Source organism: Phacochoerus africanus, chromosome 4 (assembly GCF_016906955.1).
Source record: "Phacochoerus africanus isolate WHEZ1 chromosome 4, ROS_Pafr_v1, whole genome shotgun sequence".
Lineage (NCBI taxonomy): Eukaryota > Metazoa > Chordata > Mammalia > Artiodactyla > Suidae > Phacochoerus > Phacochoerus africanus.
Genome location: NC_062547.1, coordinates 89,529,185 through 89,556,097, shown reverse-complemented (window position 1 = coordinate 89,556,097; position 26,913 = coordinate 89,529,185). Strand labels below are relative to the sequence as shown.

The following is a 26,913-nucleotide window of genomic DNA, read 5'->3' as shown; positions in this document are numbered from 1 at the left end:
GCTTTACACAAAAAGTTTGCCTGTCCATATGGTAGTAGGTACTTAAATAGCACTCTTTTCCTGATTGGGCCCCTCCAAGGTAGTGAGCAGCTTTTCATCCAAGTGCCCTCAACTGAAGACATTTTTCAAGATAAAGTGAACTGGCCCAAGGATGGACAGGGCCACTACTGACACTGGAACCTGCACTCCAATGAGCCTCAGTCTCCTCCTGAGAACCCAGGTGACTGCAACTTGGACAGGTAGTCAGGACAGAGGAGACATAGCCGCTGAGATTCCTAGACAGAGGTTCCACCATTCAGTGCCCTACAGTTGCCACAGTGAAGACTTCAAGGTGCTGGGAACCACAGGAGGAGGACCAGGGGCCAAAGGGGGTGATGCCATAGCTTGGTCTCTGTGTTCACTGTGCTAAGCTACTCTGGTTCTAGAACAGACTATCAAGTAAGGGAGTATGAACAAAGCCATTTGCATAGGAAAGAGTCTGAGAAATCCTGTCATGAAGAAACCTACTTCACTTTGGATAACTCAGCTTTTCCCCACACTTGTTTGGTGTGAACCCATTTTAACAATAATAAACACCAAGGCACACAAGTAGATAGTCTTCCTAACACACGGCTCACTCTGAGATACTGCTCTGGTCTAATCTTATAAAGCCCTGTTTGATATCAGGAAAAATTCCTCCCAGCAAACCTTATTAATAATAGAACCAAATTCCTCGGTTCTGTCTCAGGCTCCCACCTTTCCTTGTTCCATTTTCCCCAAACACCAAGCCAGGTTATCTTTCCAGCTCACCCCTCCCTCTCCCCTCCCTATGTGGGTATCCCTCCCTGGCTCTCCATGACTCACAAGCCAATGAGTGTGGTCTGCCCCCTCTGCCCTTCCGGTCTTGCCCAAAGGTTACTCCCAACTTGAACCTAAACATCCCAGCTAGAGCCAAAATGAACATCGCTTTTCCTTCTGCCAACCAAGTGTGGTTCCTCTGTCTAGGACCCAGGGCCTCAGATGTTTCTGCAACCCTCTCTGACCACAAAGCCAGAAAGGTCTTCCTCATCTCCTAAATACTTACAGCCTCTACTAAGCCTCACACATCCTCTGAGAAGTCCTTCAAATACATCAGTTCACCTCCCCCCTAGACAGGCACTTTCAGGATTGCAGAGATTAGACCTGAAACTTCTTTCACAGGCCTCAGGACAGTGCTGTGCAGCAAATGCTCAAAACCTGCTTAGGGAATAAATGAAGGAATGAAGTGCCTGGGCTCTGACACAGGGGGATCTGGCTTGTGAGCACATTCGGGCCTCCTAAAGGACACCTGCGGTAAGGACATACAATCAAGCCTTCATGGGCAGAAAAGCCCTACCCACCCTTGCCCCGATTTATCATTTTAGGGTCTGAGCCACATCACTGCAGTGCCCCACTGCTAGTGAATTAATTCATGGTCAAACTGCTGTGTCCCTTTATGATACACTTTATCCTTTACATAATTGTTCTCTGAAGATAAATTTAAGACATTGTCATTTTCCCACTGAAACTGGAAGTTTTGTTTTAAAAAAGCAGTTTTCAGTATGAGAAAGGAATTGCTGAGATACCTCATAAAGAGGAAATGAGTTACTAAAACACCACCACACACAGGCACACACACTCATACAGGCACACACGCGCACTCACAAGCCTCAATAACAACAAACACAACCTTGTTTAAAAACGTCTCTGATCTAGCATTGCTGTAGCTGTGGTGTAGGCTGGCGGCTACAGCTCCGATTAGACCCCTAGCCTGGGAACCTCCATATCCTGCAGGAGCAGCACTAGAAAAGGCAAAAAGACAAAAAAATAAAAATAAAAAAGTCTCTCTCTCCATCTCAGCTGTACCACATAGGTGCCATTTAAGAGTCGAATGAGGAGTTCCCATTGTCCTCACGGTAACGAACCCAACAAGTATCCATGAGGATGCAGGTTTGATCCCTGGCCTCACTCTGTGGGTTAAGGATCCAGCATTGCCATGAGCTATGGCTGCGGCTTGGATATGGCATTGCTGTGGCTGTGGTGTAGGCCAGCAGCTACAACTCCGATTTGACCCCTAGCCTGGGAACTTCCAAATGCCACAGGTACGGCCCTACAGAGGGGAAAAAAAGTCTAGCCAGCATTTTGTAAATTTTTTCAAAGCTACCCAGAAGTACAGGTACAATAATTTTCAAAGCAAATCATGACCTCATGATGCGAAAACCCATATGCTTTTATGGGACAGCAGAGATAGAATATTTTAAATCAAGGTTGTCCTGGAAAACATGGACCCCATGCTGTGGTATCAATTAAGCCAAACAGTATGAACTATAACAACAACAGGTCTTAGTAAAATCTAAAATGGAAGGTTTTTACTTCATAACAGTGAGTGTGTAAGTAACTAGTGTTGGTGTATTGGGACTAGAGCAACACGACTGATATACAAGTACAAAGCTCCAAAACTTTAGATGACTTTTATGTAAATTTGCAAAAGAGATCACAAAGTATCTAGGAAGCACTTGTGTGGATTTTACTGTGATGTTGTGAGCAGCAATCCTGAGGAATTTGGGGACTGGGTGCACAGAGCATGTGGTGAGTGCACTCTCTAGAAACATCCCACTTTGCCAGCCAAGACTGCCAGGTGAAAGCCAATGGACATTCCTCCTTTATTCAAAGTGAGAGTCTCCAAACAAATCTACCTTCCAGGACACTAAAATAATCTTCAAATAAAATGTTTTTGTCTAGCAACCTAAATGTCCATCAACTGGTGAATGGTTAAAGAAGATGTGGAACATACATGTAATGGAATATTACTCAACCAAAAAAAAGAATGAAATCATGCCATTTGAAGCAACATGGATGGACCCAGAAACAAGTGAAGTTAGTCAAAGACAACTATGATATCGCTTATATATGGAATCTAAAAAAAATGATGCAAAGAAACTTACAAAACAGACCCACAGAGAAAACAAACTTATAGTTACCAAAGGGGCTAATAGGAGGTAGGGGAGGATTTGGGGATTAACATATGTATACTACCATGTATAAACTAGGTAAATGACAAGGACCTACTAATAGCACAGGGAACTATATTCAATATCTTGTAATAACCTATAATGGAAAAGAGTCTGAAAAAGAATATACATATATATGTACTACTGAACAACTTTGCTATACACTTGAAACTAGCACAACCTTGTAAATGAACTATACCTCAGTAAAAATAAATAAATAAATAAATGTTTTGTCTAAACAACAAAACTAGAAAGCTCATTTATTTAAATTCATAGCAGTGTATAAGTTTTAAAATAAGACATGAGAAGTTCAATGGCATAATTTCAGAAATTCTGTTTGGGACCAAAATTATTCCCATCAAAAAGCCATCAAAAGCCACAGGGAGAGGCAAGATGAGGGAGGGCTGGTGGGACCACAGGAATATGAGAGATGTTCTGGGGTTGGATGCGGGGGTGGAAAGATAACAATAAGCCCAAGGAGGCAAGGCAGCTGTTAGCAACACGAAAGGTAGGAAAGAATGAGTATCCTTACTCAGGAGGGTTTAATTGTTTTGTTTTGGTCTTAAAAGGTTAACACAATCAAATGGAAGGATGGGCTAGAATTATCAGTCAAATTTGCCATTCTCTAAGCACAATGGAAGAATATGAAAAACGAAGACCCACTGCCAAAAAAGTTGGTAATGTTGTAGCTGAAGGGAGAAGCAAATCTTGAATTTTAGTGACCAGAGAGCGTGTGGCTCAAAGGGGCTGCAGGAAGAGATAACAAGCAAGGTACCGATCAGAGTAAGAAGTTTAAAAACCAAGCTTTGAAGTTCCCTCTTTCTCACTTGGTCATGATATTCCCTATCTTTATATTTAATTAGTATTAAGAGGTCAAAGGCCCACAGCAGACGATACAATATAGATATCCATACACCTCTTTGCTCTTGTAAATACAGCAAAGAGCATTGAAAATACAAATAAACATCAAGTATCTTAGTCTGAAAACTCCCACTTTTCTTTGTGTCTATGACGGTATTATAAAATATAACATTAACTAGTAAAAAAGTTTATAGAAAAAGGATTACCACATCAACAAAATGTGCACACTGATTGAAAACACATCTTTTTTTTTTTTTTTGTCTTTTTAGGACCACACTCAAGGCACATGGAGGTCCCCAGGCTAGGGGTCAAATCAGAGCTATAGCCACCGGCCTATGCCACAGCCACCGACTGCAGCGTCAGATCTGAGCCGTGTCTGCGACCTACACCACAGCTCACAGTACCTCCAGATCCTTAACCCATGAGCAAAGGCAGGGGTAGTATTTCTGAGTCCTCGTGGATACTAGTCAGATTTGTTTCTGCTGAGCCATGACAGGAACTCCTGAACACACTTTCCAATTTCAGAAAATGTAAAATGTTATAATCTACGTATGCTCAAAAATCAGTGGAATATGGTCATTTTAGGTATTTCTACTTAATGCAATCAAATGGAGCTCCAGATCATGGTCCTAAGCACTTTAATGAATCATAACGAATATACTTTAGGGAGAGTAAGTCTCACCAGAAAGCATGCATAGGTCTAGTTTTATTTTCCAAAATTAGACTACTATATTTGGCCTCATTTGTCTCTGTATTTTATTCACAGATGAAATTGTACCTCGATTCTAGAAATCTATATTTTACGTTAAGTTTTCAGTAAGTTACCAAACTACTTTGAAATGCAAGTGGGGCATTTATTAGAGAAAATAGTTTTTGCTTAAGATGAAGTTGGGGAAAGTACCCTTGTTGTTGTAGTTAACAGGCTGCCCCTCACTTTCTGCTTGTTTGTCTATTCATTTGTTTGCATGTGCCTCCACCTGCCCTGACAGTTTTTTTTCACAAATGTCATCCTGATGTTCACTGCAGCATTGCTGACTATAAACCAAAGCAAAAGTTCATAATATGAAAATAATCTAAACATCTAAGAGTAGGAGAATGTTTGATGTACATCTGTGTGATAGAAAGAATGGCATATAAGCATTAAAACTAATGTTTTCAAAGATGTTTACTGGCAAACCAAATGCTCACAATATAATGTTCAATAAAAAAAAATATTCAAAACTCTGCATACATACAGTATGATCTCAATTATGCTCCCCTTTATTTACTTGTATTTTTCTTTTGGCTTTTTAGGGCCACACCTGTGGCATTTGGAGGTTCCCAGGCTAGGGCTCGAATTGGAGCTATAGCTACCGGCCTACACCACAGCAACACCAGATCCAAACTTGTCTGCGACCTACACCACAGCTCACCCCACTGAGTGAGGGCAGGGATCAAACCTACATCCTCATGAATACTAGCCAGATTCATTTCCGCTGAGCCACTATGCTCCCTTTTAAAAACGTCTATTTATTATACTCACACACAGAATAAACCTTGAAGGAAATCCTTCAACATTTCAATGTGTAGTTTTTTTCTGAGGGATGGGATTTCAGGAGATTTTAATTTTCCTATTTTATAGTTGCCTGATTTCCAAAATTTATAAATAAACACTTTTTTCACAATGAATTTTAAACTTTAATAATGTGTCTAAAAAGTTAGAAACTGTACAAGAATCACAATATAAAGTTATTAAGAAATCAAATGGATAAAATATGTGAATGCATTCTGAACACTAAATAGAATTATATACCTGTATTATTTGATTTTTAAATAATAATGATAATTTTAATTTCCTTTGCAATTGCATAAAAATAGAAGATTAGATACTACTTAAGGTCAAGGTCTATTTGGGTTCATGAGCTAGTGTCTGAAATACCAAGAGAGTTTCACCATCTCAAACTTTAGTCCTTTACACTCAATTATTTATAAACAAAGAAGCTCTATTTTTTACCCATGAGCAAATATCTTAGTTATTTCCTCAAAGAACTAGAATAAGAATGCAGGTATTTTGACTGGCATCCATTTGGGATACAATATAGCAAAAATAACCAATCACTTCTACATATAATTCATGGAATGAGAAAATATACACTATATCTATATCCATTCACTGATTTCCCTTTTTTTTTTTTTTTTTTTTTTGCCACACCTGCAGCATGTGGAAGTTCCTGGGCGAGGGATAAAACCTCACCACAGCAGTGACCTGAGCCACTGCAGTGATAATGCCAGATACATAACTCACTGAGCCACATGGGAACTCCCCCGATTTCCTTTTCTTCTTCAGCTTTGCTGAGATATCACTGACAAATAACACTGTGTGAGTTTAAAGTGTCCAACATGATGATTTGATATATTATATGTTTATGAAATGATTAACATAAGATTAGCTAACAAATCAATCACTTCACATAGTAATCCCTGTGTGTGTTAAGAACATTTAAGATCTACTCTCTTATTTAATTACAAGTGTACAATACTGTATTGTTAATATAGTCACCATGGTGTACATTAGATCCTCAGAAACACTACTTTTCTAAATAAAAAATTACTTTTTAAGATGTTCTTTTAAACAATAAGTGCCTGAGAGGGTGTGGAGAAAAGAGAGCCTTCTTAACACTGTTGGTGAGATATAAATTGGTGCAACCACTATGGAAAACAGTATACCATTTCCACAAAGAAAACTGAAAACAGAACTACCACATGATCCAGCAAGCCCACTCCTGGGCATCCAGTGGAGAAAACCATAATTCAAAAAGATATATGTACCCCAATGTTCACTGCAGCACTATTTACAATAGCCAAAACATGGAAGCAACCTAAATGTCTATCAACAGAGAGGAATGGATCAAGAAGATGTTATCTATAGATATCTATAGATATAGATATATAATGAAGATGTTATATATATAGATATAGATATATAATGGAATATTACTCAGCCACTAAAAAGAATGAAATAACGCCATTTGCAGCAACATGGATAGACTTAGAAATTATCATACTGTGAAGTTAGACAGTAAAAGACAAATATCCTGTGATACATCACTTATATGTAGAATCTAAAAAATGATACAAATGAACTTATCTGCACAACAGAAACAAACTCGCAGACTTTTAAAAACTTATGGTTACCAAAGCAGACAGGTGGTGGGGGCATGGACTGGGGCGAGGGGGGGATTGGCATATGCACACTGAGGTATACGGAATGACTGGCCAACAGGGACTTACTGCATGGCACAGAGAACTCTACCCAGTATTCTGTGATAATCTATGTGGGAAAAGAATCTGAAAGAATTGTATGTGTGTACAGGTATAACTGAATCTTTGTTCTAGAGGAGAAATTATCACAACCTTGCAAATCAACTATATTTCAATAAAGCTTTAAAAAAATAAAAATAAAAAATGTTCTGTTAACATGGCAGTTTAACACTAAAAGTGAAAGAAATGAGTAAGCTGTGGATTTATTTATCCTTCAGTATATATTTTAAACACTCTCTATGAAAAACTGAACTTTCAAAGCACAAGTATCAATATAGCTACATTTTCCTTTAAAAAAAAATCTATTAATCTCATATTAATATTTATTACAGTCAGCAGGATCTATACAATAGAAAGAAAAATTTCTTCACTGATCCATCCTTTTAGGTAATATTCTCTTGCACTTAGTAAAAGTAATCTCCCAACTGTTTCTTAAGGAATTTGTCATCAACTAAATATTCTCCATAGACCCTGAAAAAGCATAAAGATGTCTACGAACCAAGCAGAGAAGCTATGTGTTTCTCAAAACGGACCATAAAATGAATAGAACACACACCTGTAGTAAGCAAACTTTCAGTTTATTTACTGTTTAAATGGCCCTCACTCAAATGAAAAACCGTAATTGAGAAGAATTTAAATAACATTCTTGTAGCATTTTAATTTACAAAATATTTATCACATACATTGTTATCTCAATTTAATATTCCCCCTTTCTTGACAAGGTAGGAATTATCATGTCCATTTCCCAGATGAGGAAAGGGCTAAGCTTCAGAATATATAGCTTTTTAAAGGGAGATCTAGAACTTGGACCTGGGAACTTCACCTCAATATACTGGGCATTCTATACCATTTAACCATATGGCATGCCATGGCATCTTCAGTGCTCTAAGAATAGGTCATGGCAGGACAGTGGGGAAGGAGGATGGCCTCAGCTCAAACTGACATGGTGAAAATGAATTTGGATAATAACACTCACAGAGGAAATTATAGCTAAGGCACTAGAATCACAGGATGCTATAGTTCGATGATTTGTTTGTACAATTCCAGAGACACCAGGTGAAGCTTCCAACAAAACAAATACAAGAAGATACTCTGGCCCAGAACGGAAAGACTGAGCACATATAAATAAATGCTCCTTCTCCTTTAATTACATTTATGCTGATCGCACAGACTGCAAGTACCATTCTCAGTTGCTTCATGTTTCAGACAAAAGTTCCTGATGCTCTGGGTCAGGAGAGACTACAGTCTAGTTTGACCCAGTGGCCAAAAAGTGGTAGCATCAATCAAAGCACTGAAGAGGTAGACTCACTTCAAAATGTAAGAGGTCTTCTCAGAGTCAAGAGATGTGGCACAGGCAAGGTCTGAAATGGCAGGGAGGGCTCTGTCTTCTACACCTTTTGCACTGGGCCCTTCATGGTGCTGAGCAGACACTAAGAAGCAAGCCTGTGCTGGAAATCAGTGGCACAGGAGAAAGATGAGGATGCTTTGGAGATTGACTGACCTGTTCCCCAACACCAAATCTCCTGCGCATCAGCCCACTGCCAAGCACATAGAGATTACTGAGGTTACATAAACTGGTTTTAATGCTTCCCTTAGATAAACATGAGCCCACAGCTTTGCTTTGTGGACATACTTTCATGAATCCAGGGTAGAAACTATAACTCAATTTTATGGGCTTTATGAATGTTGCCAGATCAGTCTGAGAAGTTTTCCACCTGAACAGCAAATGTACCAAGACAGAGAAGAATGAGATGGAAGACAAAAACTTTTCCCTGCTGGTTATATATTTCTAACTCCTAGATAAGGGCCAAGAACCAACATATGCTTTTACTAAACTAAACCAAGTTTGCTATTTAGTAAAAGTTTGCCCTGGGAGAATTATAAATCACTAAAGCCTCAGTACCTTTAGCTTCAAAATAAAGAGGATACTGTCATCTCAGGATGGTTGTGAAAATTAAATAAGGTAATACATGTAAAGTGTTTGGCGCTTTGACAATTAGCATTCAATAAACAGTAATTCTTACAATTGTACAATATAAAACAATGTCCATAATATACTAACAAGTTAGTATCCTAAATGAAATAGTCTATTACTTTTTCACTTTGCAAGAAAAAAGGGCTAACTTAGACCTAGAGAAAGATGATTGATTAAATTAAATGCTCATCAACTAGATATAGATAGACAGACAGACAATCAGATATGAGAAGACAATCTAAGAGAAAAGTTTATTCATTGCAGCACTTTTCACAATAGCTGAGACATGGAAACAACCTAAATGTCCATTTACAGAGGAATGGATTAAGAATATGTGGTACATATACACAATGGAATACTACTCAGCCATAAAAAAGAACAAAATAATGCCATCTGCAGCAACGTGGATGGAACTAGAGACTCTCATACTAAATAAAATCAGAAAGAGAAAGACAAATACTATATGATATCACTTACATCTGGAATCCAATATACAGCACAAATGAATCTATCTACAGAAAAGAAATAAACTCATGGACATGGAGAACAGACTTGTGGTTGCCCAGAGGGAGGAGGAGGGAGTGGGAGAGACTGGAAATTTGGGGTTAGTAGATGCAAACTATTGCATTTGGAATGGATAAGCAATAAAGATCTTGCTGTATAGCACAGGGAACTCTATCTAATCACTAGTGATGTTACATGATGAAGGGTAATGTGAAAAAAAGAATATTTAAATGTATAACTGAGTTACTTTGCTGTACAGCAGAAATTGACAAAACACTGTAAATCAACTATAATTTTTTTAATTTACATAAAATAAAAAAGTTTAAATTAAATCTACCATGTAAGGAATAAAATAAGACTTGCATCTCAATATCTTCAAAATACACACCTCACCACTCAGGAACAGAATGAAGATATATATGCATCTGTAAAAAAATCTTATAACTACAAAATGATATTTTCTTTTTTTGTAAAATGATATATTCAAAGATTTTCAGAATTAAGCTGATAAAAGAAGGATTAGATGTGATTTGACTTCTCAATATTTTTTTTAAGGGCCACACCTGCGACATAAGGAAGTTCCCAAGCCAGGGGTTGAATCAGAGCTGCAACTGCCAACCTACACTACAGCCACAGCAACACGAGATCCCTTAACCCACTGAGCGAGGCCCTGGATCGAACCTGCATCCTCATGGATATTAGTCAGATTCACTACCGCTAAGCCACAATGGGAACTCCATGACTTCTCAATATTTATCATTACTGAATTAAGAAGACAACCACTATGGAGAACAGTATGGAGGTACCTTAGAAAACTATACATAGAACTACCATATGACCCAGCAATCCCACTCCTGGGCATATATCCAGAGAAAACTTTCCTTAAAAAAGACACACGCACTTGCACATCCATTGCAGCACTATTCACAATAGCCAAGACATGGAAACAACCTAAATGTCCACTGACAGATGAATGGATTAGGAAGATGTGGTATATATACACAATGGAATACTACTCAGCCATAAAAAAGAATGAAATAATTTGCATTTGCAGCAACATGGATGGAACTAGAGAATCTCATACTGAGTGAAATGAGTCAGAAAGACAAAGACAAATACCATAGGATATCACTTATATCTAGAATCTAGTATATGCACAAATGAACCTTTCCACAGAAAAGAAAATCATGAACTTGGAGAATAAACTTGTGAATGCCAAGGGGTGGCGGGGAGAGAATGGGATGGATTGGGAGCTTGGAGTTAAGAGATGCGGCCTATTGCCTTTGGAATGGATTAGCAATGAGATCCTGCTGTGTAGCACTGGGAACTATGCCTAGTCACTAATGATGGAGCATGGTAATGTGAGAAAAAAGAATGTATACATGTATATGTAACTGGGTCACCATGCTGTACAGTAGAAAACTGACAGAACATTGTAAACCAGCTATAATGGAAAAAAATAAAAATCATTATTAAAAAAAGAATTAACAGATACATTTCCAGAAAAAAAAAAAGACAAGATAATTCTTTTACTATTTTGAAAGGAGTTTCACTCATTTTTAGACTTATTATTAAAACTCACTGCTAAGTGGTAATGGCCAGGTAGTTTGTTCCAGACCCTCCCCAACCACTCCAACATGCACACATTAAGAACAGTACACCACACACACACACACAACTTGAAAGCATCAGTGAGCTAACAAGACATTCAGGACCTAAGGAGAAAAGAAAGTTAGAAAAGGGAAGTAAACTAGTGAGTTTGACAATCTTTGAAGTTGTTCCTTTCAAGGAATTTGCCAATTTCTGAGTAGTACAGAGCCGAGAGGCTAAGAGGCTAAGCAGAGAGCAGGAGTTAAGAGGCTGGAAATCAGTGTTGAGTTTTTGGCACTCCTGTGGGGCTGGAGAGAGACCAGAGGAAGGGGTTATATAAACATCCAGAATTCCTGATAAGACCCTGGAAAGGCTAGACTTTAGAAATTAGAACCAACTAGAAATAGAGTGTTTTCACAAACCTGAAACCTAGCTTTCACCAGTTCATTCTCAGAATGGATTAGTGTAAATTACCCCACATATCATGCCTGCAAGAAAGCAAAAGTAAACCCTCTCTGACAGAAAAATCACACAGAGCCTCAGATTACCTCTTTGATTTTTTTCATACACAATGTTCGGCATCCAAACAAAATTACAAGGCATATAGGCAAACATTAGCTTACAGCTGAGTCCTTGTCAAAATTGGCCCATAGAGACCTTGTAACTCTCCAGCCTGAAATCTGCATTTCAGGATGAATCAATCTCAGACTCAAGAATTCGGGTAGGAAGGGCTAAAATCTTACTTATCAAATGGAAGAGGTACATTCAAGAATGTAGCTGGAGTAGCCCCGGAAGCATCTCAGCTTTACATTTTAATTTTTTTTTAATTTTTTTTTTATTTTATTTTATTTTATTTTTTTTGTCTTTTTGCTATTTCTTTGGGCCGCTTCTGTGGCATATGGAGGTTCCCAGGCTAGGGGTCTAATCGGAGCTGTAGCCGCTGGCCTACGCCAGAGCCACAGCAACGAGGGGTCCGAGCCGCATCTGCAACCTACACCACAGCTCATGGCAACGCCAGATCGTTAACCCACTGAGCAAGGGCAGGGACCGAACCCGCAACCTCATGGTTCCTAGTCAGATTCGTTAACCACTGCGCCCCGACGGGAACTCCTCAGCTTTACATTTTAAAAAGCAGCAAGAATCCCTCTATGGGGAACTTTATCTGCTCTGCTCCTGGAGGCAGCCATTGACTCAATGAGGTCCTCGATCCACCTAAATTCCCTAAAGATATGGGCCTGGCTCATTGATGGTTTGGCTAGGCTGGAACCCAAGAGTATCTACTGGGATGCTGTGGCTATGCAACCTCAGTGTCAGCTATGCAGAAGCAAAGACAGATGTAGTTGCTCTAGTCAGGAGGCAAGGCTCAGACTTTTGGGCTCTTGCCAATGGCATAGCTATTTGGTTTGCCACTTGGAAAACTACAGATCGGCAGATTAAAGAGACTTTCTTTGGCAACATAAACCGGTAAACAAACCATGTCTGCTTATTGAACTGCCTGGATCACTCATGTAGGTGACCACAGGAAGGGCTATGGACTGAGCAGAATCAAGCTGCTGATGGAGGGTGACTCTGTGTCCAATGCAGAGGGCTACCACTGCAGGATAGCCTTGTGACTCCTGCCGACTGTTGACCCGTTTGTCTCACAATGGGAAAGGCCATGTCACAAGGTGTGTTAACCCCCTCCCGCACCCCTGGTAGAATGGTTACATCAGACGTTCGAAGCCCTCTCAGGGCTATCAGAGCTGCCTCACTGCTGCAGATACCTTTTCAGGTTACTGATTAGCTGTTTCCAGTCACACCATTGTGGCCCTTGAAACTAATCTGTGTACTCAACAATGGACTTTTTGTCCGACGCCTTGTCCCTTAGGCCCTCCCAGGCTATATACTGCGGTAAGGCAGTGTGATCAGTGAATGTAGGTATTCCAAGAAAGGGGTCACCCCTTCTTGGCCACGTTCTGGGTAATAATCAGGACAGAAGGGGAAGGGTTATAGGGCACTCTATGAACATATTTTGAAAACTGAGGATTCTGTCTTGACCACTACTGAGCATAATGTATTTTTCTTTCCCTAACAGCACCCCCAGGCCAGCCTAGTTGACACTTCCTACAGGTGACATCATAGCTGAAAGGGGGCATCAGGGATTCATGCTTAACACTGGTTAAGTTTTATAAAAGCACTTTGTCCCTCTTGCACTTGATCCTCCCAGATGAATGCTGCAGGTGTGAGCTGGGGATGAGTGAATACAAAGTGAAGTTAGAGCTACTGGAACTGAACACCCAGTTTTGTAGATAACACTGCTATGAAAATTCTTGTACAAGTCTGTGGTGCATATACATGTACGCATCTCCAGAGGAAGAGCAGCAACCAAGCACCTGAGGAAGAAACACCTCAGATCCCAGGAGGTATGAAGGAGGAAAGAACATGATACATTTTTTTGTCTTTAAGAACTGACCCCGGGGAGTTCCCGTTGTGGCGCAGTGGTTAACGAATCCGACTAGGAACCATGAGGTTGCGGGTGCGATCCCTGCCCTTGCTCAGTGGGTTAACGATCCGGCGTTGCCGTGAGCTGTGGTGTAGGTTGCAGACGCGGCTCGGATCCCGCATTGCTGTGGCTCTGGCGTAGGCCGGTGGCTACAGCTCCGATTAGACCCCTAGCCTGGGAACCTCCATATGCCGCGGGAGCGGCCCAAGAAATAGCAACAACAGCAACAACAACAACAAAAAAGACAAAAGAACTGACCCCGGAGCCTTCCCCCAAGGGGAAAAGATCCTGGTGTGACACTCCAAAGCTGCTGCAAGAGCATTCTGTTTTACAAAGTGGTGCATCTTTTGTGATCCACTTGATTGCCTTGACTACAGAGCAGCAAGGTAGGGTCCCCAGCTCCTGTACCTTGCACATAAAGCACCTCGGATGTCTTCCCCATCCCCACTCACTTCAGGGGCAGACAGATGCCATAAAGAAAAAGACAGATTATACTACATTAGTTTTAAACTTCTCTTCATCAAATGATACCTTTAGGAGAGTAGGAAGGCAAACTGGAGTAAGAGAAAACATTTGCAATACATATAACGGACAAAGCATTCATGTCTTCACACATCCTAGGATAAACAAGATGAAATTCTGGTATTTGGTCATTTTTGACATTCAAAAACCACGACTCATATAGTTTAACCTAATATTTAAAAACTCCTACACACCAATAAGATAACTCAATAAAAATGAACAGAAGGTTGAACAAGCACTTCAAAACAGAGCACAATCAAATGGTCAACACTTGAAAATGTGTTCAACCTCATTATTAGGAAGTGAAGATGAAAACCAATAGAAGATACTACTACCCACCCATTAGAAGGCTCAAAACCAAAACAATTGATAATACCAAGAGCTGACAAGGATGTAGAGGAAATAGAATTCTTATACACAGCCAGCAGGAATATAAATTGACATATATATTTTGGAAAACTGTTTAGCAATAATTACTGAGGCTGAATATAAGCAAGTCTTATGAACTAATAAATTCATTCCTGAGTATACACCCAACAGAAATGTAAACATGTACGTGCAAAATATATGTACAAGAATTCCCATTGCCACATCAGTTGTAATAGCGTCAATCTGGAAACAATCCAAATGTCCATCAACAGCAGATACAGAATAGATAAAGAAATTGTTGTATACTCATCCAGTGGAAAACCACAAAGGAATGAACCACAACATCCAAAGACATGGACGCATCTCACAAATAGGATGTTGAGGGAAAGAAGCCTGACACAGAAGAGTACGTACTGCATGTGTCTATGACGAAGTTCAAAAATAGGGAAAAGTAATCCAGGATGTTAGAAATAAGGACAGTGGCTACCCCTGGGCAGAAGTAGTAAAGAGAAACAGATATAAGGTTAGTTTCCAGAGGGCTGATCATGTCGATGGGTGACCCGGGTGCTGCTTACAAAAATATATTCACTTTGTGAAAATTCATGAAGCAACACATTTACGATTTGTGCACTTTTCTATATGTATGCTATACTTTGAAAAATAGGTTTGTGTGTAATTTATTGTTAAAAGAACAACATTCAATTAATTTTCAATATCATAGTATTAGAAAGTAAAAAGAAATTATGAACATGAACCCTTAGCAACACAGGAGGACAATCAGGACCAGAGGATAGAAACTGTAGTATTGACAAGATCTTATTGATAAGGTAAGGATATAAAACTGCTTCTGAAGGAAGAGAAGGTGGCTTATGATGCATAAACATGTTAGTGAAAATAGTATTTACTAACTTGATGAATATACTAGACACATCGAAAATAATGTTTCTCACACCCACCAAATTTTCCATGAAACTCCCTCACCCACAGCCCCTGATGTCCGACAGCCAATCCATGAACCAGTCAGAGACCAATGGCCTTGTCTAGCCCCCAGATGTGAATGAAGCCAATGAGATTCTCTCTCACAAAAAGATGAGCCTGAACATACAGAGTGAATAACAGATGCTGTAGTGAGGACTGAAGCAGTAAAAAACAAAGAGAACGGGGCCACAACACGTTGAATCAATTCCAAGAGGGGCATGGAAGCCTGAAGTTAGGAGAAGCAGAAATTATGAGAAAACAGAAGCAGTGAGGGGCCAAGAGGCACTGACACACTGGAAAACATATCAGCCAGTACCTATGTCCAAAGAATATAGCTAGGTCACAATAAAGGCAGAGCAATATCCACCCTTATACTCCCTTAAAATATCCCCACTGTCCCCAACCACACACAGACATGCCCATTATTTAAGCCAACTTGAGTTCATATCCCTTCCTTGCAATCAAAAAAGCTCAAAGCAAATAATCAGATGACAGAAAGCAACTAACCCAAGAAAAGCTCAGCAACACTAGAAAAAGCAAACTACACACTCGATTAATGAAGCCTTAGTAACTGCCTTAAAATAGCACTGACTACTGTTGGGTCTCAGAAGTGATTCTGAAAGATGGATGAAGCACTAGTTTATGGATAGCGTGCTGACAGTTGCAAAACTACGCAAACTACTGAGTGATGAGAAGCATTAACGGCATCAGAGGAGAAAGCACTCACTCTGACCTCTCAACAAGACTCTTCCAGCTGCTCAAAGAGTTCAGTTAATGGACTTCAATAAGGAAAAGAAGGTTCTTCAGTAAGAGAATCACCAGTAATTCAATTTCCCCCAGAGTGTGGTCAAATCATGAAAATAACTTTACACCATGATCATGGTTAAACAACTGATTTCAAATTTCTTTGTCTTTCAGATTTAACATGCCAGAACTTACTTAAAAGCTAATTCTACTACCTTTATGTCTTCACAACTACTGTTTCAAGTTTTCTCCTACACAATGATATCAAAGGAATAAGAAGATGATGACAATTACAATAACACACATTAAAACGGAAACACATTACAAAGTCTTTCCAAGATCATTCTTCTCACAGCTACACCTCGTACAACCTTCAGTGCCAAACAAGGGCCATGCCAAAAGGGAAAAACATCCTTATTTACAAGAAATAATATGATGTCTGGGACTTGCTTTAAAATAGCTGAACAACAAAAAAAGGTATGTGTGGAGAAAAACAGCTAACAAGAAAAGAGAAAGGTGAAGATTGTTGAAGCTGAATGATAAGCATATTGGTGTTCCCAGAACTATTTCTATTTTGTCTGTGTTAAATTAAAAGTATTTTTTAAAGCAGAAGGAGGGAAAAAACTGTTTAAGTGCCCCTAGTAATGAAAGCAACAGGAAGAAAATAGAAAAAGAATTGTATTAGAAAGGGGGTGATAAAAACATCATCTGACATCTACTTACAATAGCCAAGGCGGGAGGTCCTGTTAGGGCGCCACAGAAAAGAAATCATACTAGTACCCATGAGGATGCAGGTTCAATCCCAGGCCTTACTCAGTGCGTTAAGGATTCAGCCTTGCCAAGAGCTGTGGTGTAGGTAGAAGATGCGGCTTGGATCCCAAATGGCTGTGGCTGTGGTGTAGGTAGAAGATGTGGCTTGGATCCCACATGGCTGTGGCTGCTGTGTAGGTGGGCAGCTGTAGCTCCAATTTGACCCCTAGCCTGGGAACTTCCACATGCTGCGAGGACGGCCCTAAAAAAGCAAAAAAAAAAAAAAAAAATAGCCAAGGCATGGAAACAACCTAAATGCCCATTGACAGATGAATGGATAAAGAAGATGTGGTATATATGTATAAAACTGAATATCACTCGGCCATAAAAAAGACAAAATAATGCCATTTGTAGGGACATGCAGAGACCTAGAGATTATCATATTAAGTGAAATAAGTCAGAAAGAGAAAGACATATACCGAATGATACCACTTATATGTGGAATCTAAACTATGACACAAATAAACTTATCTACCAAAGAGAAACAGGCTCACAGACATAGAAAACAGACTTGTGGTTGCCAAGGGGGAGGAGGGTGGTATAGAGATGGACTGGAAATTTGGGATGAGAAGATGCAAACGATTATATGCAGAATGGATAAACAGCAAGGTACTACTATATTGAACAGGGCAACTTTTTTTTTTTTTTTGGTCTTTTTGCCTTTTCTCAGGCCGCACCCATGGCATATGGAGGTTCCCAGGCTAGGGGTCCAATCGGAGCTGTAGTTGCCGGACTTCACCAGAGCCACAGCAACGCAGGATCCAAGCCACGTCTGCGACCTACACCACAGCTCACGGCAACGCTGGATCCTTAACCCACTGAGCAAGGCCAGGGATCAAACCCGCAACCTCATGGTTCCTAATTGGATTTGTTAGCCACTGAGCCACGATGGGAACTCCTTTATTTAACTATTTTAAAGCAAGTCCCACACATCATATTATTTCTTATAAATAGGAAGTTTTTCCTTATTGGCATATATATATGCATGTATGTATACATATATAATATATTACATAAATATATAATATATATTATATACATAAAACCCACTAGCTGACAAATGTGCTGACTATCCATGTGGTGAGCCCTGTGTTAAGAGCTTGGTGTGGACTACTGCCTATGAGTCTCACACAACCTGATGATGTAGGTACTATCATGATCCCCATCACAGGTAGGGGTCCAGGCTTAGAAAGAGAAACTGCTCATTAGATACCTGGTAAGCAGCTGAGGAGAGAACAAAAACGCCGCCATTGAGCTCCTGAACTGAACCATACTCAATATTTCTATCTACCCGGAAACTGACATTCTGAAAGTTGAAAGAAAGCAAATTCATATTAGATACAGTGGTCCCCTATTCTATGCACTCCTGACCTGCTCTCATTATGACTTCTTGCATAAGGGGTTGTGATGTTACACAGTGAGGCTTAGGCCAGGCTCCTATCTCCCCATTCCCACATGTCTAACCCAGGAAACCTCCTGGCTTTCCAATGGTCCCTCTATTTGACGGCACTAACCCCACTATTTACATTAGTCACACAAATGGCATGAGCTCATATATACAGTTCAGGAAATGAATCAGGCATTGTCTAAATTAAATCAGCAAGGGACAGAATAAGATATTTCAGGAACCTGAAAAGAAGGCAAATACCAGTAACCAGTAACCAGTAACCAGCCCTTCCCTCAGATCCCCGATGTTTCCATCATCTTAGGTCTCAGCAGTGTCACAGTGGTAAGTATGGAAGAAGCTAATAAAAAAATTATGGTCTACATTAAAAAAAAGTAAAGCACTAACAGATCGATAAATTTATTTTAAGCATAGCTTTTCTTAACACTGTTTTGTTTATTCTGTCTTATGATAATTCCATCTTTCGTAAACTTACAGTACTCTGATGCTATGTCATACTTATATAGGCCTGCCCAACTTTCTCACTTCTTCCTCCGCAGTTCAAAAAGAAATGTTATTTACATAAGTATAGATCAACTCAAATGTGCTTATTTTCTCCTGCCCTCTCCCAAAAGCCTATTTGGAGCATTCTGCACTCACTGTGAGGAGTTTTAAGAAAAACAATTTGATACTTCACTTTTCATGCATTGTAAGTTTTTCAAGTGCTAGTAAAAAGGAAAAGTGTGAATACATGTGCTTTCTGCATCTTCATTCCACTTACTGATACTGATGTTTACTCAAATAAAAGAAAAACTTGCTTCTGTTTTTTCCCCCAAATATACTCACAATCATGTATGAATTCCTTGGGCAAAAAAGGTTAAATATACCCTTTGGTGGAGCCAAAACAATGTATTTATAACTTCATAATCAGCTAATATTTGAAAATTACACCAGTTGGAATGTAATGAATAACTGTGGAATATTGGTTAATTTTTAGAATAATGGCCAAGTATTATACAATAACCAAGTATTTGCATAGTGCTACACTGATACCTAACAAATATCATTTCTATTTTTGTTTAAATATTAACTAAGATTTTACCATAAATAGTCTTGAAATAAGATAAACTAATTTCGGAGAGGAATTTATACTGTGATTAGCTTAACAGAATCATTAGTCCTGAAAAATAAAACTCCCCAAATTGTACACAGACTGAATTTAAAACACGTCTTGAAATGTTAACAATACAAATAAAAATCTATAAAACTCCAACATGAATAACTGAATAACAAATGTTTAATATTCAATGATACAAGATAAACTCAATAAACATATACACAACATACACACACATATCCCTTATAGGACCAATGCATAGGAATAAAAACATAAAATTATTTTAAAATTGTGAAAATTAGGATTTCAGACCTCAGTAAATCCATATTGTTTGTCAGTCTGTCTTATTTAATCAAAAAAAATATTCTTTTTTTTTTTTTAGGGCCATACCTGTGGCATATGGAAGTTCCCAGGCTAGGGGTTCAAATCAGAGCTACAGCTGCTGGCCTATACCACAGCCACAGCAATGCAGGACTGAGTTGTGTCTGCAACCTACACCACTGCTCATGGCAACGCCAGATCCTTAACCCACTGAGTGAGGCCAGGGATCGAACCTACAACCTTATGGTTCCTAGTCAGATTCGTTTCTGCTGTACCAGAACAGGAACTCCTCCAAAAATATTCTTAAATACAACTTTCTGTCCCACAAAATTAAAATTATATGGATTACACTATATATAGTATAATTAATTACACTATAGTATGCATGTTTATTAAAAAATATGGGAGTTCCCGTGGTGGCGCAGTGGTTAACGAATCCGACTAGGAACCATGAGGTTGAGGGTTCGGTCCCTGCCTGCCCTTGCTCAGTGGGTTGACGATCCAGCGTTGCCATGAGCTGTGGTGTAGGTTGCAAACGCGGCTCGGATCCTGCGTTCCTGTGGCTCTGGCATACGCCAGTGGCTACAGCTCCGATTAGACCCCTAGCCTGGGAACCTCCATATGCCGCAGGAGCGGCCCAAGAAATAGCAAAAAGACAAAAAAATAAATAAATAAAAAATTTTTAAAAGTAAAAATAAAAAATATGGCCAAAGTTAACTTAAAAATATAATGTGGGAGTTCCCATCATGGTGCAGGGGAGGTGGTGGGTTCGATCCCTGGCCTCGCTCAGTAGATTAAGGATCCAGCATTGCGGTGAGCTGTGGTATAGGTTGCAGACTTGGCTCGGATCTGGCATTGCTGTGGCTCTGGTGTAGGCCGGAGACTACAGCTCCAATTAGACTGCTAGCCTGGGAAACTCCATATGCTGCGGGTGGGGCTCTGAAAAGACAAAAAGCCAAAAAGCCAAAAAAAAAAAATATATATATATATATAAAATGTGTGTTAAACAAAGGTCAATATCAACAATTGTTTTAGCAAACTATTAACATTTGCTTGCTAAAACCTAAAACGTTTAGTTATCACACATGCTTTAGGACTTATCACCCAATTGAAAGGAAAATATCTCTGTTTTTCAATTCCTGAAAGAAGGAAAAAACTTTTGTATCACACTACAAACATTTTCCACCATTTAATACTGCATTTAGCGCTCACTGATTAAATCCCATGGAAAAATACCATCACAATAAAAATTCATTTTATGTATATCTGTCACATCAAACATGGATTTTCTCTATGTTTATTCCAATTTGCCCTTTACTTGTGTTCAAAAAGCAAAGGTTGAAAAGAAAATACAGAGTTGGCTATTAAACTTCAATTAAAAAACCCAAACTAGAGTGAAAACACACAATCTACACTCCCCCCCCAACAAATATTTCAGGGCTTGTGTGCAGCTCTGCCTAATTCGATAAAACGATTACAATCCTCTGCTTGTGGTCAAGTTAGGAAAGCTAAAATGACTGGTTAGAAATGAGGTGACAGGGGAAATCACACAACCTTTTAATCTCTTCAAAATTAAATCGCTATATTTAATTCAGCGCAAACATGACAAGTATCTACTACTTTAAACCGCCAGAAGTAAGGAGATCTTCTCCCCCCAAACAACTGAATAGAACACTGAACACTGCCAAGAAAATGAGAATAAAGATGGCTTTGTTCCTATATGTCTTGCTGCTAGCAGGCAAGACAGATGCAACCACTTAGATCAGACCAACTGGGATATAGACTGTCATCTTAAGAGCAAATATTTTTAAAGATCCCCGACTGAAGTCAACCAATGAAGGCCACGTAAAACTGCTTAAACATAAATCCCATTTTTTTTCTTTGAAAATGTAATGGTTTCCAGTTATATTTCTCAAGAATCTAAACTATTCTTTAATCGGTTTTTAAGAGAAAATAAGAATAAACAAATACCTCCTACCACCCCAACCTCCCATTCCACCCAGATTTGAAATTTCTGGATGCTCAGTAGATTTGTCTATTTGTTTATTTATTTATTTTTGGCTGTACCCAGGGCATGGAGAAGTTCCCAGGCATGGGATCGAACCCAGCTGCAGCTGTAACTAGAGCCACTGCGCCAGATCTTTACCCCGCTAAGCCAGGAGGGAACTTCTCAGTGGATTTAAATAGTCTAACAAGGCACTCTTCAAGACTGATTATTTGGTCTTCATACTTGGAGTTGAACTTTGATCATCTCCCCAGAACCCTTTAAGCCTCAGTGTTAACATAGATAAAAATGAAAAAAAAAAAAAAAAAAAAAAAAACACTACCAATCTCTAAGAGCTAAAGTGAGAATCAAACTACATTACATAATAGAAGACACTAAACTTGGCACATACAAGGCACTTACTACTAATAAGCAAATTCCCTTCCCCCTTAAACACCTTCACATGGAACGAAAGGTTAAGTTTTTTGTTTTCCATAAACAGAGCTTTTTTAGAAAGCACCGCCAGCACACATTTTGGAGGAAAGGAACACCACTTAATATTTTCCATAACTGAATGTATTTTGATTATATTACCATAACTATTCATAAGAAGATGCCACATAGAACTATTGATAAGAGAGCCTTATGATCTCCCAAGGACTTATCAAAGTGGAATCTTGGGACACTATTTAGAAAATGGAGCAATGCAACTATTCCTTCAACCTACCCATATGTGGAAAGTGAAAAACACCTTTTTCTCCTTAACTGGAAACAGTTTAAGATAAAATGATGGAAAGAAGGAAGGAAAGAAAGAAGGAAAGGAAGGAATGAAGGGAGGAAGGGAGGGAGGGAGGGGAGGGAGGGAGGAAGGGAAGGAAGAAAGGAAAGAAAGAAAAAAAACCTTAATTTTCTTTTGCCAACTAGCTTACTTTGAATTATTACTTAGAAGAAGCAAATCAATGAGTGTTTTCTTTTTATAACTTATCACAACTAATTAGAATATTTCAGTTATTTGAAGAAGTAGATTTTAAACTGGCAAGAATGATTGGTGGCATTTTATAGCAAGAAAAGGCACTTTCTAGCAACTGTCACTAACATTACAATGACTCCCTCCAATGTGAACACGAATGTCTTTGTGTCACGCAGTGACGTTTCCATAGTTTTGCACATCTGCTGACCTGATTGATCACAAGGTCCACTTCAAACACCTGCCTGCCCTTAGCCACTCAGACGCAGGCTTCATTACAGGGACTGATGATTTAAATCTTGTGAAATTGTTTTTCACATACATCTTGTATGTAGCAGAAAGCTCACACTGTCCGTGATAACCTTAGAAATAGATGTATAATGACAACTTAGAAATCATCTTAGCCAAATTTTCACATATTTAAGAACAGACTTCATTAACAAAAAACAGGAAAACAGTTAAGAGATTTGCCTAAGAAGACGCAGAAGAAATGTGGTGGAGGAAACCCATGCTGTTTCAAGCCCTTAAATTAACCTTCAACTACATTTATGGGGATGATGGAGACATTTTCGTAAAGAGATCCAAAGCCTACGTGGAGCAGACCTTGGTGTGGTCCCTGCTCAGCACCTCACATCTGCCCTTTACCTTGCCAATTTCACAGGTGCACTATTTTTAAGTGCCTGGGATGAAGTGAAAGGCACCCTGCAAGACAAATTAACTACATAAACTGTGTAGGTTAAAGGTCGACTGTTTCTTCTTGTCTCTTTATAGTTTCTTCTTAATTCTTCAAACATATCCAGACAGTGTTGCATAAAAATATCAACCTGCTACACCAACCCAAGTCATAGAAGCGTGTCTAACACAAGACAAATTCTGACAGGTTTCCCAGTCCAACTCTTAATCTATTTTGGAATGCTTGCTCCTCTCCATCTCGGTTTTATTACAAACACTAAAGGTTCTAATTTCTAACCTTGTAGAGATGTACAAATGATTGAGAAATACTCATAACTTGTATGATGATAAATAGAAAACAAATTTTCTTCACCATAAGACTTATTTAGGATTCCACTAGAAAGTGGCAGGAGAGTCAAACTCTTTGGAGGTTACATTTCTTTATAAAAATATGGTTTAAAGAAAATTGTCCTAAAAATGAGAACCTGGTTATTCGCCAAATAGAAAAATCTTGGAAAAGGGACTGGTAAAAAAATTTTACAAATCAAACAAACAAGCCATGTAAGGTGCAACAAGTAACAACTCCCCACTTCCAGCTCAAAAGAAAAAAAAAAAAAGTGGTTATCCCTTCATATCAGTATAAATACAGAGAGAAATTTGTATTTAGTAATTAAATCAATGATGTATCTTCGGAATACTTTAAAGTACACTATTTTATTTTAGACATAATAACACTTTTAAAACTTATTGCTCTCATGGGCCTTAGAACATATTCTTGAAAAAAAAAAAAAGAAAACCTCTCACCAATAGAAAAGTTAAAAAAAAAAATAGATCCTGGAAAAAAATCTGTTTCCTCAAAACCCTTCTCCTGCTCTCAATTTAAACTCTAAAATGCCTGACTTGAAATTTAAATTTATCTTTCCTGTATCTATATCTACAAAATTGGAAATCGGTTTTTCAAATGACATTCAACATGCCCTCACAAATCAAAGGGCATAGTTTCAAATTTTCAGATTTGTAAGTGTTAAATAGTTTAATCAGTTAGGTCTAAATGATTTACAATGAAGCCAAAGTGACAAAAATTCAAACTTCTGGTAGATCTAGTTTTAACTCCTCTTAATTTTACACACAATTTTATGAGGCCCCCCCCCCCCAGGGTTATGTACACATCTTATTCAAGATTCCAATGCTACCGCTACCGCCTCCCATAGCCGCAGGGGGTGGGAGGGATGGGAGGGGGAGGGGAGGAGAGAGGGGGAGGGAAAAGGGGGGTGGAAGCTTTACAGTAGAAACTGTTTGCTGTCACTTGCACGAAAATTAAGGTGTGAAATATTTTTATGCAATAGCAAAGACAATAAGCTTTCTTTTTTTCAAGGTGGAGATGTAGAAGCAAAGTTAGAACAGTTAGGAACATAAAATGAGTCTGCTTTGAGTTTAATAACCAAATGGTGATTTAAAAAAATAGAAATTTCGCATTTGCAGGAATGGGGGGGGGCAGTTACTAAATCTGGAGAGTTCCCCCCTCCGAGGGCACACAGAGGAAAAACTAATAAAATTATGATCCAGAATAAAAAGATCACATTCATTTTTGAAGCATTCATTTAAAAGTACACTGAAGTGTTCTTTTAAAATTCCCGCATGTTTACACAAAGCAGGAATGTGGCTACCAAATATTACTCCTGAGGGAAACGGATACACATTTACCTTCATAATTAGACTCAGCAGGCAGAATGTTAGCAAAGTAAACTGACATAAGCCACAAAGACAGATTGAAAGTGACCAATAGCAAGTGCCTGCCTATCCTGGGAACCCGCTAGTTCCCTGCGAAGACAGCAATCAAACGTCTGCAGGCAAAGACATCTACACGCAACCAGCCGAGCAAAGGAGGGACCAAACTTTTTCAAGTAAGTTAGCTCCGTCTTGCCAATCTAAATCCAACAGGTGTCAACACACGTTACCACACTAAATCCTCCCGAACAAGGTGTAGAGAAGCAACGGAAGTTTAGCAATGAAAACGAAATAACTCGACCGCTTTCTGGGTCGCGACAAAATAAAGCCGAATTCCTATTGCAACTGATCTCAAGGAGATAGAGGATAAGGGGGAATGGAGGTGGGAGGCGTGTGGAGATGTCCTGCCACCGACGCCGAAGAGGAATCTCGGATCGCGGTCGCGGTGTTGGGCCTCGACCTCTGGGGTTAAAAGAACTGGGAACTGCCGCGGCCGGAGGCAGGGAGATGGGGAGGGACGGCGCGTGGTACCTGCTTGTCCAGCGCGTCCCGGGCGCTGCCCGGCCCGGTTCCGGCCCTGGGCGGCGCGAGTGCCCGCTCGCAGCTGCAGCCTTCCAGGAGGTACATGCCGGCCGGGCGGCCGCTCTGCTCGCCCTCAAAGTAGAACAGCACATTCTGGTAGAGGGCGAACCACTTTTCGTGCCAGCGGCTCGCCTCGGCTGCCTTCTTGCTCAGGAAACCGCGCTTGGTGCCCTCTTTGCGGGCCAGAAAGGCCAAGTACAGGGCGTGCCCCTCATTGTAACGTACGCTCTTCTGCATGGTGAGGGCGCGGGAGCTCACCCCTGCCTCGCGGCCATCTCCCGCCGGCTTGTCCGAGGGCGCGCCCGCTCGGCTCCCGACGGCCAAGGGCGCCCCCTTTCCTGACGCAGCGCACAGGGCAGCCCGTCGGCCTCCGGAGAGCGGCGGCGAGCGGGTCCGAGGAGCACCGGGCTGCGGCTGGGGCGCGTTCTCTGCCCCGACCACCGCCCTCCCCGCCGAGCAAAGCCCCTGCAGTCCCCGACGCCCGAGTGGAGAGTGGCCCAGAGAAGGCGCCCGGCCCGCCGCTGCTTCGCCCAAAGTTGCGGAAGCCCGAGCCCCCGCGGTGGGTTAGAGAGACGCGACGCGCTGCAGCTTGAGGAAGACTGTCCTCGGGCAACTGGCTCCAGGAGACAGAAGGTAAAACGTCACGTGGGAGATCAGCTGTAATCGGCTTGGAGACCGATTTAAAGGGCAAAGTCGGCGCGGCTGCAGTGACGGCGGCTCAGCCCGCTCACCCCAGCGCGCGTCCCTCCCTCGGGCGGCTGCCTGTCCCCCCGCCGCGATGGGGCGGTTCGCGCGGAGGTGGAGGCGCGCGGCGACCGCACACACCCGCTCACACGCGTACTTGAGCGCGCGCGCACACACACTCACACATACACACAAACATATATACTCACATACACACAAATGCGCACTCACCAGTCGCGCACAGTCCCAACACAAATACTCGCGTTTGCGAAATTACATACTCAACGCTCACATATACAAACAAAAACACACAAATTCACAAACACTGCAC

General features: G+C 40.2%; 1 protein-coding gene across 3 annotated transcripts in view; it reads right to left on the bottom strand.

Annotated features, from left to right (window-relative positions):
- RASGRF2 (Ras protein specific guanine nucleotide releasing factor 2) overlaps nt 1–26,142 on the bottom strand; it is a 259,593-nt gene extending 233,451 nt beyond the window's left edge. For all 3 annotated transcript variants that reach the window (XM_047778205.1, XM_047778206.1, XM_047778207.1), the window contains exon 1: nt 25,848–26,142. In XM_047778205.1, coding sequence (XP_047634161.1) covers nt 25,848–26,135 — 288 coding nt within the window. In that variant the 5' untranslated portion in view covers nt 26,136–26,142. The remainder of the gene's footprint in view (nt 1–25,847) is intronic.
- Between the last annotated feature and the right edge of the window lie 771 nt (nt 26,143–26,913).